This window comes from Tachysurus vachellii, chromosome 2 (assembly GCF_030014155.1).
Source record: "Tachysurus vachellii isolate PV-2020 chromosome 2, HZAU_Pvac_v1, whole genome shotgun sequence".
NCBI lineage: Eukaryota > Metazoa > Chordata > Actinopteri > Siluriformes > Bagridae > Tachysurus > Tachysurus vachellii.
The window spans coordinates 18,513,071-18,528,589 of NC_083461.1; the positions used below are offsets into that span (position 1 = coordinate 18,513,071).

At 40.1% G+C, this 15,519-nt stretch overlaps 1 protein-coding gene across 2 annotated transcripts in view; it reads right to left on the reverse strand.

Annotated features, from left to right (window-relative positions):
- wu:fj29h11 (uncharacterized) overlaps positions 1–15,519 on the reverse strand; it is a 39,547-nt gene that overhangs the window by 11,990 nt on the left and 12,038 nt on the right. For both annotated transcript variants that reach the window (XM_060861638.1, XM_060861629.1), the window contains exons 12-30: positions 14,324–14,499; positions 13,886–14,055; positions 13,267–13,491; positions 12,593–12,699; positions 11,665–11,856; positions 10,622–10,763; positions 10,302–10,542; positions 9,084–9,231; positions 8,659–8,836; positions 6,124–6,301; positions 5,508–5,634; positions 5,302–5,421; positions 4,898–5,045; positions 4,106–4,218; positions 3,314–3,467; positions 2,395–2,643; positions 2,120–2,308; positions 1,424–1,602; positions 334–520 (exon numbers count right to left, since the gene is read on the reverse strand). In XM_060861638.1, the coding sequence (XP_060717621.1) occupies positions 334–520; positions 1,424–1,602; positions 2,120–2,308; positions 2,395–2,643; positions 3,314–3,467; positions 4,106–4,218; positions 4,898–5,045; positions 5,302–5,421; positions 5,508–5,634; positions 6,124–6,301; positions 8,659–8,836; positions 9,084–9,231; positions 10,302–10,542; positions 10,622–10,763; positions 11,665–11,856; positions 12,593–12,699; positions 13,267–13,491; positions 13,886–14,055; positions 14,324–14,499 (3,223 nt within the window). The remainder of the gene's footprint in view (positions 1–333; positions 521–1,423; positions 1,603–2,119; positions 2,309–2,394; positions 2,644–3,313; positions 3,468–4,105; positions 4,219–4,897; positions 5,046–5,301; positions 5,422–5,507; positions 5,635–6,123; positions 6,302–8,658; positions 8,837–9,083; positions 9,232–10,301; positions 10,543–10,621; positions 10,764–11,664; positions 11,857–12,592; positions 12,700–13,266; positions 13,492–13,885; positions 14,056–14,323; positions 14,500–15,519) is intronic.

A 15,519-nucleotide genomic window follows, 5' to 3' on the forward strand; every position in this document is an offset into this window, starting at 1 on the left:
GAATCATATACAATTGGTCTAATTGACACAAAGGTCTTTTCTTACTGATTTTATAACTTGAGTGTGTGGGTTTTGTTGTTCAATTCCTTATTTAAGAATTTGTTCTTCTAGCAATTTTAAACATGATTTTTGACCATGGCTATTTTTTTCCCCAAGTGTGAGGGTCCAACAGTGTCCATAGTACTACACACATGGGGATGGATGAACCGTGACTCACAGATGGTCAGGGATATAGTGCCAAGCAGTTGCATCATGTTTACTGGCGTATGTACGAGTAGGAGTATTTCTGTGTGGCACACAAACACAGGCTGACAGACAGTGTGTGGTATTCACCAGGTAGCTTGGTGGGCAGGTCGATGTTTCCATACTCTTTGGAGAACTGCACTTTGTTCTGGCCGAGGCAGACGAAACCCTTGTTGGTGAGTACAGGGATAGCTTCCCTCAGCACCATGTAGTCTTGGTCCTGTGAATGCTCCTTTATAAACACCAGGTAACTGACAGTAGTGTCTTTCGGCTTTTCCTACAGTTGGAAAGAATTATTTATAATGAGTTTAATAATAATAATAATAATAATAATAATAATAATAATAATAATAATAATGTCAAGTTAATACATTTTCAAGATCAATAGAAAAAGCCTGTATCATAGTGCTGTTGAATACTGGACCCTGATTGGTCAGAAGGTGGTGATTCATTTTCTATGTCTCTCCATTGTCAGTGCTTTGCAGCAGTTAGAAGTAAATCTGCTCCATTCAGTTTTATTGTGTCTTACTAACATGACACATGCCATATTGTGTCATATTATTTGGAAGAAAAAAGAGAGACCGTTGGGAAAATGAGCGTTTATAGCTGCTGTTAATGGAAGTGAGCTGATTTTTCCTGACATTCTGCAATATTAAACTGAATTATAATAATAATTATAACGTATAAATTAAAATAAAAAAATTAAAATCTATCCTGCCTTGATGCCCGATGACACCTGAGTTAGGCACAGGCTCCCCGTGACCCGAGGTACTTCGGATAAGCGGTAGAAGATGAATGAATGAATGAATGAAATTAAAATCTGGATTTCTGTAAAGTTGCTTTGTGACAAAAGTCTTTTGTCTTTTGTTAAATGCGCTATAGAAATAAAATTGAGTTGAATTAATTGAATTTGGAGAATTAGAGCACATCAGGATAAGCGGTTATTGGAAAACACGACGTAATCAGTATTACGGTCCTAGATCCACACACCCTGTTGTATTATTGTCCTAGAACTACATACCCTGTTGTGGTCCTTACTTAAATGTTGGAACAAGATTCCTAAAACTTCCTAACATCCGGGACATCTCTCTCTTTCACAAAAAAAAGAAATCAGACCAGCCCGTGATGGCCTTGCTGCATCTCTATCTGCATAAATTAACTGTGTAGGATGTATTCTGACCTTCCAAACACCTTTCTTCAGTATGGGGTAGATGTGCTTCTGCAGCACCTCTTTGGGCTCCAGCTCGTGAACCTGCAGCCTACAGAGCAGCTCGCGCACCTGAGAGTTACCCAACATATCCAGACACTCCAGCAGCCGCGGCTCCACAATGCTCAGGTCCTTGTACAGCGCATCCAGGCCTGCGATAATGCAGATGAAACAGTTTTGCATTAGGGGGCTGTGGCTTTCATTTCACTACACAAGTGCCTGTGACCCACTTCCAGTGATGCTGGCCTGATCTCCATGAACACAAGCATTAATATTTAATTCAACTGTCTCTGCTTTTAGCAACATCTTCAAATCACACAGCATTGTTTTTCATCTATATTAAGCTTTTTCAGCCATCCTTTAAGACATATTTAACAGCCAATGCACAAAACATGTCAAAAACATGTCTTATTTCTTGCATTGTATTTTTCATGTATACATATATTCCTTTTATTGTAGTCATATTCTCGTCTTCTGTTTTTGTTGAATTACTGATTTATACGATTGTATTATCCGCACTGTGATCCTTTTCATATACAGTAGGTGTTTAAAATGAGGCTGCTGACAAAAACAGCCACGATGGCAGGAAGGAAACAAAGCAGCATGTTATTATTTTAATTGCTCATGACTGCACACGTTAGAATATGACGGTGAGAATTTTGGTCGTACCTTTGTGAGTCTCCTCACTGAGTGGGAAGAAGACATCCTCTAGGCTGAGAGCCACCACACGGCCGTCTGCCAGAGGGATCATGGGAACATCTCGGAGGGCCTGCAGTAGGTTATCCACCTCGTTGTACTCGGATTCCAGAGCACGGAAATTACAAGCCAGCAGCTTGGCCAGCTTTTTCAGACCTTCATCTGGAGAAAGAAAACTCAGAGAACTCAGAAAAAAAACACTCTTTTTGTGTGTTTAAATCGGAAACATACAACACGAGCTGTTCTACCTGAGTGAATACCACCCTCTTGTACGAGACTCTTGGCCATTGCACAGATGACGGTGGTGATGTTGGCAGCCTTCAGCCGCTGGACACCCAGAGCATTGAGCAGGGATGATGACAGTGATGACTGCAGTGCAGGGTGAAGGTATGACAGGTTCAGGTGCTTACACAGCTCCTCACCTCCGATCACGTCCTGAATAAGAGGGTCCTGGCAAACAGCCACCTGTGAAGGCAGCTTAAACTCCACTCTGCCCTCTGCAACACCAGACAGTTTTTCTTTAGTAAGCAATTATCTTGCAGTCCAGCTCAAAATCAATAAAAAAAAGCAAACATCTATCATTCATCTAATTTCAGTCAGATCATTTTGAAAGTAGTGAATCAACACTGAACTCTGAGGTCTCAGGACGTCCAAACCTAAAGGTTCTCAAATGTTTACATCATACACTCACTGAGCACTTGTTTTTAGCAACAGCTATTCATTCATGCAAGTATCTAATCAGCCCGTTGTGTAGCAGAAGTGCAATGTATAAAATCGTGTAGATTCGTCCCAGCATCATCAGGTAATGTTCACACCAACCATCAGAATGGGGAAAATACCTGATCTCTTTTGAGCTGGTTTGATGAATTCTATAACTGCTACTGTTACAGTTCTACAGACTGAAACATCTTGCTGAACAGAGAATTGCTAGACTGGCTCACATTTACAGAAAGCTTACAATGACTCAGAGAATCACTCAGTACAATTGTGGTGAGCAGACAAGCGTTTCTGAATGCACAACATGTCAAACCACACGGAGCCCTACCTACTGTAGCATTAGCATTAGTAGTGTTCCTAATAAAGTGCTCAGTGAGTGTACAGATATGTACATACATAAATGTGAAGACTCAGATGGTGCTAGAGTGAAAGCATGCATTGCAGACTCACTGCTGTCCATCTTGGCTGGAAGGCATGGTTTCCCCTTTAGTAGTTGGATGATCTGCTTGGCCACAGGGTTGAAAAAGTCCAGGATTTCACTAGGCTGAGGGATATACTGCAAGAAGTGGCAGAGTCCCTGCAGCCCACTAAACTCGGGGTGACTCTGTAAAGTTTTTAAATATATAAATCTCAGGAACCATTTGAAAACCATACGGAAATTTAACACGATATGTGTGACAGATAAAGACGTGACAAATTAAAAGAAATGAATAAACATAAAGCAGGTTAGTAAGGTGTTGGGCCGTCATCGGCTACCAAAACTGCTTCATTGCACCTAGGCAAAGTTTTTAGTACTGTATTGTAAAACTATTCTTCCAAACAAACTGATTCAAAATCTCCCAAACTGAAATATGGTGACTGTGAAATCCATATCATAAGATTTGCATTCCTTTTTTTTAAGAACGTACCACATTGACCTGATGACTCCTAACGTTTCTGTTCTTTATCTGAAAGGTCTGTTTTGTGATCAGTCAGAAGAAATAATTGATTTGTTTTGAGTCTACACTCTAAGGAGACTAAATACATGCCCCCTCAGGCACAACAAAGCCACTGTTTTTCCTTTAATTTGTCATCTGTCTGTATAATAGAGAGAGAGAGAGAGAGAGAGAGAGAGAGAGAGAGAGAGAAAGAGAGTGTGTGTGTGTGTGTGTGTGTGTGTGTGTGTGTGTGTGTGTGTGTGTGTGTGTGTGTGTGTGTGTAAATCTGTGGTATACATTACAGTTCATAATCTCATTCTCTTACACTGAAAACATCCATTGCTTCCAGGAAGAGTTGTGGAATTTCAGACCGGAGCCACTGATTCCAGGAACTGTCTCTATCAACATCCTCTCTAGAAGAAGGAATGTCAAAATCTCCTGCAGAGACCCAGGAAAAGAGGCACAGCATTACATACTTTCTCATGTAACATATTAAGACAGTCGTCTTTTGTCTCGTTTACATTCCTGCCTGTATGCGGACGGCTCGTCACTGGCCTCCACTTAGCGAGTACAGCTTATAAGAAAACAGTATTTCACAAATGCAACAAGTGATTTGTTTTTGGGACTCAAACTTTCAAGCCAATAGAGGAGAAAGTGGAAAATCTGAACAAATCCCAACATTAGTTCATTAGTTCCTGTCATTAATCTTTCCTCTAGTTCCCACCCATTAGAAAGCTCTCCATATCATCAGTAGCTGCCTACTATGGAGGGTGAAAACTATTAAATGCTTGCTTGTCTTTTTAAAACTGCTGCTCATGCTGCATCACAGGGCAATGTAACCCTCTTGGAAGAATCACTATCCGCCCTCTTCTGCATACTACTATTATCACTCTGATTGACAAGAACGTTGTCAATTCTCTGTCTTGTACTCCTGATGTTTTCCATTTAAACTCATGATCTCTGGACTAGAGGGTGAATGCTGCAATCTGCTGCCCTGCTTGGGAGCACAGTGCCAACATTTCTCACCAATAGCCTTATACAAGCTTCGTTTTTTTCAACACTACAGTGGACTGAAGTCAGTAGAATCAGAGTGAAGGAATAAGATGCAAACTCTGACCTTGGACGACGAAGCGGAATCCGAAGCTTCGCAGGGGCAGGAAGGCGAAGACGGGCTGCTGCCGAGGCTGAACCTTCACTTCCCCCTCAGAGTCATTACTAAGCTGGAAGGCAAGTGCTAGCTCTGTAGATTCCACATCCTCTTTAATCTATACACACAAACACACACATACACACACACACAGAAATTTTGTTCTACTTGCAACAAAAAAGCAGATCAAAACAACACTGCAGTTATGCAGCAAAGTAATCAGTGAAGATTCCTGTAATAATGAAGAAGAATCACAGTAGCAGACTGTGAACAATCCAAAGACAAAGGATTGATAAAATGAATTCAGTTCCCCATTTTAATAAGGCCAATTGTGTTTGTGTGTGTGTGTGTGTGTGTGTGTGTGTGTACCTCACCTTCCTAGGGTACAGCATTCTCTTGACAACAAGCCAGCGCTCCACACCGCCTGTGTGCTCCACCTCCAGCATGTTGTGACTCAAATCTCGTCTCTTCATGGAGACCAGTCTCCTCTCAGCCTGTCTCACAAACACACATCATCAGCCTTCCTCATTTAGATCTGTATTTGTCTGTACAGGGGAGACAGTGACAAAGCCCCGCTCACCTCGCTGTAGATAATGATGGAGCGGAGACGGTGGAGGAAGAGCATGAGTGATGGGTGCACATCATGGAAAAGGTTTTTGGTTTGGTAGCTCTCTGATCGAAGAGGCAGGAAGATTTTTGTGCTCCAGCTATATAGGAAAAGCAAGGGATGCTATAGGATCAGGAAGTTGGATGTAAGTGCAATTTAAAAGCAAATGTGAATGGATTATGTACGGAATTAACTGACACATCTATCTCTATTCTACATCAAGAACAGAGGCCATGACTTTGTTACTGGGACTGACAGGCACACAGAGATGGCAACAAAGCATGGTGGTGGCGGCATCATGCTTCAGGGCTGCTTTTCTTCAGTAAGAACAGGGGCTTTACATGAATAACAACAAATGACAGTTGTTTTTTAATGCAAAACCTTTAGTTTTCTGCTAGTAAACAGAAGATGAAACAGAATTTCTCCTTTCAGCATAACAATAACTCAAAACAAGATCTGTGGGATTTCTTGAACCAGGCTGTGCACAGGAGATGTTCTTTAGTTCGATAGAGCTAGAATGTTCCTGCACATAGTCAGAGTACATACTGCAATATCTTGTGTTTAAATAGAGAAAAATCTTTTTTTAAACCTTTTCTCAGCTATCTCCTTGGCAACAGAGGGCACGGGCCTCTCCTCCTCCACCCAGTGAGGCAGGATGTATCCCATGGGGCCGCTGGCCTTGTCAAACTGGATATGGAAGTCGTTGGAGTGGATCTCAGGACAGTCTGTGACTTTAAAAACCGATTTAAATCCAATTCCTTTCTGTCCTGTAAGGAAAAAAATTAAAATGAAAATAAACTGAAAAAGAAAGAAAATGATGTAATGCATCTTAAAGTCACGAAATTGATAACATGACAATGTTTTTTTTTTCTGTAGTCAAGTTTAAAGAGCGTAGGGTTTTTTGTTGTTTTTTTTACACCATAAACACCATAAAATACAACAAATTCACTGTGCAGACTTGGCCTACGATCAAAACACATGCAAAATGTAATCATGATAAATACTATACTCAAACCGGATTTTTCAGCACTGCCCACTTTTACACAATTGCTCAATTTGTGCTACATGCACTTTAACAATTATGACCACCTTCCTAATATTGTGTTGGTCCGCCTTTTGCTGCTAAAACAGCCCTGACCCATCGAGGCATGGATCACACTAGACCCCTCTAAATCCTGTGGTATTTGGCACCAAGATGATAGCAGCAGATCCTTTAAGGAAGTTGTAAGTAGAGAGGTGGGGCCTCCATAGATCAGACTTGTTTGTTAGACTGAGATCTGGGGAATTTGGAGGCCAAGTCAACACCGCAAAACTTGTTGTGCTCCTCAAACCATTCCTGAACTATTTTTGCTTTATGGCAGGGTGTATTATCCTGCTGAAAGAGGCCACAGCCATCAGGGAATAATGTTTCCAGGAAATGGTGTACAGTACATGGTCTGTAACAATGCTTAGGTAGGTGGTACATGTCAAAGTAACATCCACATAGATGGCAGGACCCAAGGTTTCCCAGCAGAACATTGGACAAAGTGTCACACCTTCTTCCCATAGTGCAATGTGCTCCCATGGTGAGTGATGCACACCCACCCGGCCATCCATGTGATTCATCAAACCAGGCCACCTTCTTCCCTTACTATATGGTCTAGTTCAGATGCTCACAGACCCATTATCGGTGCATGGAGGCTGGTCTCCAGCTATGCAGCCCCATACACAACAAACTGCAATGTACTGTGTATTCTGACACCTTTCCATCAGAACCAGCAATAACTTTTTCAACAATTTGAGCTACAGTAACGTCTGTTGGATCAGACTACATGGACCAGCCTTCGCCCCCCAATGAGCCTTCTTCCGCCCATGAATCTGTCGCCGGTTCACCACTGTTCCTGCCTTGGACCCCTATAGATAGATACTGACCACTGCAGACTGGAAACACCCCAGAGATGCTCTGACCCAGTGGTCTAGCCGTCACAATTTGGTCATTGCCAAACTCACTGAAATCCTTACGCTTTCCCAGTTTCCATGCTTCTAACACTTGCGGCTTTCTAACACTTTTCCTGCCTTGTATTAACTCTTACTTTGCATTTTTATCAGTGAAACTCCACTCATGCATCACAACACAGAGTACTAATATTATGTTTAGAATATACACATGCTGGTTTTTGTCAGTTTCTTCACAAAATTCCTTCTTCACTTTTACAGTAAAGAAAACATGCAGTGCGCTGAAGAAATAGTTCAACTAAAAAAAAACTAGGACATGCTGTTCTATTATTTCCAGAAGGCGGAAGAACATTTTCGTATTTAGCTCCCAAACTTTGGAATAGCCTTCCTGACAGAGTTTGGGGTTCAGATACGCTCTCCCAGTTTAAAGGTAGAATAAAGACATATCTCTTTAGCCAGGCATACACATAATACATCCTATAACCTCATGCTCCAGTACATCTGATCACATGCTCATTATCATCTTGTGCTGGTTAATATTATGAACAGCAGCATGGGATAATGCCTCTTCACGTGCTTCTCTTTTTCAGACCTTCAGTGAGAAGACACCAACCCTTTTAGGATCCAGTGTAATTCTAGAGATGTACCAGCTCCATGTGGATTCCGCGTTATGAAGATTTCGGACATTCAAAGAGAAGATGCCAACTCCATGTGGTCTTTGAGGACAACAACCTCCTCATCAATACACAATTGTCAGACTGTATCTGACTGTAGAAAGGACATTAATCATAATGACACTCTCTGGTGTTTATAACAGTTTATAATCACATCCTCCAGTGTCACCCAAATGAGGAATAGGTTCACTTTTGTGTCTGGTTCCTCTCAAGGTTTCTTCCTCTTCCATCTTTTAGTTTTTGTCGCCTCAGTCACCTCAGACTTGCTCATTGAGGATAAAATGCAAATATATTTAAATATGTCTAATATTAATCTTTGTATAATAAACTACTATGTTTTTTATGTTCTGTAAAACTGCTTTGAGACAATGTCCATTGTTAAAAGTGTAATACAAATAAAACTGAATTGAATGATTCCTTTGGAAGAGGACGATGAGTGGTGTAAATAAGTGTTGTTGTCCACAGGACCTACGAGTAATTACACATCTTTACTTAGGAACTGGCATGTTGCTCACCTATGTAGCCACAAGTATGTTTTCCTTTGGTGCTCTTTCCCACGTCACAGATCGCTCGCACGTTCTTCTCCTCAAAGCCGCACTCGTTGTTTAGAATGGTGATGTAATCTTTCTGCACTATGAAGGCCAAAGCAGGCTCCTCCTCTCTATCTAGCGGGTAGCTGTTATCGTCAGCATTCTGTGCACAGATACGGTACAGCACAGTGATTTCACAGCACACAGTTTATTCTATGTCTTAAACTACAGTATAATAATAAAGATTAGAAGATTCACAGCTTAATGACTGTCAGAATCAAACCAATATGTCCAATGACTTATTTGCACTGTGTTAACTAGATAATAAGAGAAAGCAAATGACGCTCATCTCATCATGAAATACACTCTGGTACTTCTCAGCAGAAAGTGAGATGTTCAAGCAGTCGAACCTGGATGAGCTCCAGAACAAAGTGAGTGTCTTTGCTGTAGAGTTCAGTGGAAAGGCGTTCGAGACTGCGGCCGATCCGATCCTGTTGCTTCTTCATCAGGTTCTGACCCGCTTCGTTCAGCTCCACTCCAACACCGAACTCATTTTTCCTACATTGCGACACAGAAGGTGAATATTATGAAGTTGTAATGTGATGATTTTCCTTAAATTAGTGTCAAGTGTCGAAAACACAGACAGCGAGAGGTTTTGTTAATGAAACCTTAAAAAAAAAGCAGAAAGTGAAATGCAGATTAATTTATGAGAATTTTCTGTGGAAAATAGCTGGAGGGAAGAGTGTGTGTGCTGTGGAAATCTTTTAAATTACACAAATAAATTCCAGCTTAGGGGCTACTGAAGGCACACTGTACAATACAGGCACAAGAACCTGAAACTAGGATATCTTGACATTCTAACATTCTCATTATGCAAATATAATACATATAAGCTTATTTCTACATAAAATTAAATTTCAAGCTTTAAATTGTCTTATACTGTTGGTAGAAAATGAGTAAAAATAGACAGAATGAGGTTTAATAATCTATATCTAGTCAGTTGTAATTTTGTTGTATTTATAAGCTTATTGTAATTATCATAATGTAATAGAAAATTCTAAATAAAATTCTAAAAAAAATTAAATTAAAATTAAAAATTTGCAGCAGTGTATGTTTGGCATTTTTTATGGTAATACAACTACCATAAAATAGTTGTATTAGACCTAAGCATTACACAAGTATATATCTATATGAAAAAAAAAATCTATGTACAATTAAATCTAATAAAAGCATAAATGTTTAATCTTTAGCTTTATGTAGAATTAACGAGATTCATAATATGAATATGATTTTTCTTTTTGATTCTTTCCTCACGATACCAGGCCTGACTTTCCAGGTGTTCACTTATGATTTAATAAATAAATTAATAATAAATAAATATTCATTTTTTAAAAAGAAATTGTCATTAGTTAAGTCAAAACCAAACATTTAAGATCAGTTAATTGCGATGACTGCTTGTAAATATATTTTAACCAGTTCTATCAATGCTTTTTGCACAAATACTGACATCAAATCATACACACACACACACACACACACACACACACACACACACACACACACACACACACACACACACACACACACACACACATATATATCCATTAAAAGACTGGAAATGGGTGAACCTGATGTCCTCGACGATGGCCCTCTGCTGGCTGAGCTGCTCACTACCAGTTTCATCCCCTTCTGAATGTCCTTCAGGAGGCTCTTCTACACCATCAGCCTTCTCATCCTCCTCTTTACTGTCAACGCTGCTGTTCACCTCCTCGTTATTCTCTGATGCCAGTTCAAAGAGATCCTCATCCTCATCTTCTGCATCGTTCTGAATATCCTGCTCGGCACCGTCCCTGGTGCTGTCATTAAAATCTGCAGGTACAGAGAGGTTACAGCAATACTGTCCTGAAGCGGATAAAAGATATTCTGAAGCACTTGGGGCGTAGCTCACCTTGCTGAGGGGATTTGGAAGCGGAGCTGAGCACAGAGTCTTCCAACAAATCCTCACCGTCAGCCAAACTCAACACAGAGGATATGTCACTCATCGAGTCAGCAGGCAGGTATATGTGTGAAGATTCTACAGCCGGCAGGTTCTGTAGGGAAGGCAGTTAACACCCTCAAATTACTGTTGTAACACTTAACACCCTCAAATTACTGTCGTAACACTTAACACCCTCAAATTACTGTTATAACACTTAACACCCTCAAATTACTGTTATAACACTTAACACCCTCAAATTACTGTCGTAACACCCTCAAATTACTGTTGTAACACTTAACACCCTCAAATTACTGTCGTAACACTTAACACCCTCAAATTACTGTTGTAACACTTAACACCCTCAAATTACTGTCGTAACACCCTCAAATTACTGTTATAACACTTAACACCCTCAAATTACTGTCGTAACACTTAACACCCTCAAATTACTGTCGTAACACTTAACACCCTCAAATTACTGTTATAACACTTAACACCCTCAAATTACTGTCATAACCCTTAACACCCTCAAATTACTGTCGTAACACTTAACACCCTCAAATTACTGTCGTAACACTTAACATCCTCAAATTACTGTCGTAACACTTAACACCCTCAAATTACTGTCGTAACACTTAACACCCTCAAATTGCTGTCGTAACACCCTCAAATTACTGTTGTAACACTTAACACCCTCAAATTACTGTTATAACACTTAACACCCTCAAATTACTGTCATAACCCTTAACACCCTCAAATTACTGTCATAACACTTAACACCCTCAAAATACTGTCGTAACACTTAACACCCTCAAATTACTGTCGTAACACTTAACACCCTCAAATTACCGTCATAACACTTAACACCCTCAAATTACTGCCGTAACACTTAACACCCTCAAATTACTGTCGTACCACTTAACACCCTCAAATTACTTTTGTAACACTTAACACCCTCAAATTACTGTCATATCACAATTAACACCGTAAAAATACTGTTGTTTTCCTCTAACCTGTGGGGGCACCTCGGGTGTCAGGGGTAAGATGAGTTTGGTGTGGAAGTCCTTCACCCACTCTGTAATACCCAGCAGGATGCCCAGCTGATGGAGCTTGTTGAGGTACTTCGTCTCTGACTTGGCTGCTTCCAGGAGGACAGCCTTTGACCGAGCCTGACCGAGCACTCTCGAAAGAGGCTCAAGAAACACCTACATGATAATCATGATATTGTAAAGATCATTGTTGTAAAGCCAATTATTCCATATTTAATAGAACATTCACAGCAACATCACCGGAAAACTGAGGTATAGTAAAATTTGTTTTGAGAAGAAATAAATAACTTTTTATTTCTTTTTCTTTTTTTTCCTTTCCAGAGATGTATCTATTTACTTCCTGTGTGTCCTGCTTTTTATTTACAGTAATATAAATATGTCTATAACTATGTATGTGTAAGGACTCTGCCCGGACTCTGGCCACGTGCATCTGTTTACGTTTCTCGTCACGTGTCTGCCCCGCCTTCGTCTGCTCCTCCCTGTCGTCACACATGATCCTTATTGTGTCATTGTCTTTTTGTATTTATTTGTCCTGCGTTGCCTCGTGCAGCGCGGCATCTACTGTGGTTATGTCCTGTTTCTAGTCTGCATCCTGTTTCGTGTTTTCTGTTATTAAACCCTGTTTATTTATGCTATCCTGCGTTTGGGTCCGCTCTGTTTCGTGTTCAAAAGCTTAAAATTAAACCGAACTAAAAACTAAAATAAATAAATCATTTCTTTTGTCTCTGGTTTGCTCATTAGAAATAAATATAAAGGTCAATTTTAAATTTTAATGCTGTTCTGTAACAATGTTCATTGTTGAAAGCTCTTAACAAATCAAATCAGACAAAATATTTATAATATTATAACACATTTTGCTATACTTTTTATGCACGATGTATCAACACCACACCTGTTGCAAAAGCTCTTTGCAGATTTTTGTAGGCATCCGAGTTACACATTCGAGCACGTACTTGGCCACCGTGCTGAAGTAGCATCCGTCTTCACCAAGGGATAGATCTGAGGCAAAGAAAGCAGATTCAGACATTGATTCGCATTAAGGCTGACGACTAGACTCATTCACTGTGTGTGGGTTTGGGGGACTATCCAGATGGAGGTTCAAGAGAAAAAAAAACATCTACAACTCTACAGCTTCAGATACAAAATCTGTTAAATGCTCTAAATGGTTTATAGTTCATTTTTTTTACTTAAAAATTGAATTGTAATAAACATATCTGATTATATATATATATATATATATATATATATATATATATATATATATATATATATATATAATCAGATATGTTTATTACAATTCAATTTTTTTCTGATTGAATTGTGTGTATATATATATATATATATATATATATATATATATATATATATATATAATATATATATATACACACAATTCAATCAGCCAATCATGTAGCAGCAGTGCAATGCACAAAAACATTACTCTAGGTTAAAAAAAAAGAAAAAGTCTGGAACGTCCCAGCTGCTTCGGGTAATATTTACATCAGCCATAAGAGTGGGGAACATTGACCGTGGTTTGTTGGTTTCTGTCCAGATGCAAGATCCTACCTTCTCTGGCTGCTGCTGCTGCTAGCGAACTCTGCATGTGATTGGCCAGCAGTGCTGTGGGGGTGTTTGAAATCCCATCAGCCACCACGATGGACACAAGGTGACCGGCTGTGCCTGCAGGGTCAAGAGCCTGGGTGGCTTCAGAAAATAATTTATCACCAGTGATGGAGGTGATCCGCAACAACACTCCAGGAGACACTTCCAAAGCCAGCAGGTCTGTGTTACCTGAAGCAAATAAACATGATTAAAAACATAAGTGAGAGAGAAAAAAGAGTTGAACACAAACAGAAGATGCTAAATAATGTGTGAATATTATGGTTGAGGTGATTTTCTGAAAGCTGTTATAACTACATGTTTGCTGAACTGAAACAGTTCTCTATTGCATGTATTTTAATGAGAATACAAGTTCTAGCATTTGAAAATATGGTGTTTAAAAAGCTGTTAGCAAAACACGAGTGCTTTTTACGTTACATATTCCCATCATAAACTGCTCAAAATTTTGGTTTACTGGTCCACAGAACAAACCAAGAGAGAATCCAATCAACCCAGATGTGAAAGCGCGAGAAGTGAGAACAACACAATTCTGGGGACTCTTGCTTGTGGATCTGTGATGACGTACCGCAATATTTGTCAATAAAGTCTTTGAGTGTTCCATGGTTGGGCTGAAAGACCAGCTGCCATTGGCTCCATTCAGTCAAGTCCTCCAGAAGTGGAGCAGAGAGGAGACTCGCCACTGCCTGCTCCCGGGTCTTGTCCCCCAGCAGGCCCACCGACTCCACAAGCATGTCCCTGAGACAAATGATACATTTATTCAGATCAGCAAACTTGTCAGCAGATTATGATTATCAACATAAAAGTGCATGAACATTTTCTCCACACCAGTTCACTCATGAGAACATTGATCTACAAGCTTCCGACTGTATAGATGGCCTACAAAACAAGAGAGAGTGAGACAGAGGCGAGAGAGTGAGAGATAGAGAGAGAGAGAGAGATAGAGAGAGAGAGAGAGAGAGAGAGAGAGAGAGAGAGAGAGAGAGAGGAGAGAAAGGAGGCTCACTCTGGCTCTTTATGAAGCAGAGGGCATTCATAGCGCACAGCACTTGCACTAGCTCCATCACACAACTCCTTCTGACGCCTGGCGAAGTCTGCCAGTGTGCGAAGTTTCCCGTAGCCCAGCTCTCGACTGTCCTGAACTCCGTAGTGACTCCTGAGTGCAGCCTCAATAAATGGCAGCTGCTCAAACACAGCAACAGAGGAAGAAGACATTTGTTAGCCTAAAGTTTGTCTGTATGCTTACGCTAATGCTTTTTCACCATTGAGAGAATTGCAACACAATTAAGAACACAATGGCTTTTTTAACATCACAATTTTGTCCTGGCCTATTGCCACATCTTTGTTTAAATTATTTCAGAATTTTAAAACTTAAATCTTTAAATAGTTATGTCAAATTAGGGGAAGTCGTGGCCTAATGGTTAGAGAGATTGACTCCTAACCCTAAGGTTGTGGGTTTGAGTATCGGGCCGGCAATACCACAACAGACGTGCCCTTAAGCAAGGCACCGAACCCCCCCAACTGCTCCCCGGGCGCCGCAGCATAAATGGCTGCCCACTGCTCTGGGTGTGTGTTCACGGTGTGTGTGTTCAATGCTGTGTGTGTGCACTTTGGATGGGTTAAACGCAGAGAATGAATTCTGAATATGGGTCACCATACTTAACCGTACGTCACGTCAAATTATATTATTATTACTGCTGGCGGTTTTCCAGAATTCACTCACAATGTTATCTGACAACTTGCATCAGACCACCATGCAAATACACAATATCATTGTCTGCCATTTTCCTGATTTCCTGTTTTGCTTAATAAATTTCATCACATCTATGAAATTTTTGCTTCTACAACTTGTTGATTTGATCCTTCGGGCCTTGAAGGACCTCGAAGGACATTTAACCAATTAAATCATACTTTAGCTGCAACAGTCCAAGAGACAATGATGGGGACAAATCAACAAAGACATTATCTTTCTTAACATTTTCACCTGGTCTGTATACCACGTATATAAATGTACAAGATGTTACATTATAAGAGGTCGAGCATCATAAAAGGGAAAATAACAGCAAAACAAAAACCTGATGAGAAGAGAACAAGATTGTTTTCTTTGAATTTGATTTATAATAAAACCAGAATTTTGGGGATTTCCACGTCTGTAAAATATAGAAAATGTAAAACACACACCATAATCTGCTGATGCTAGTA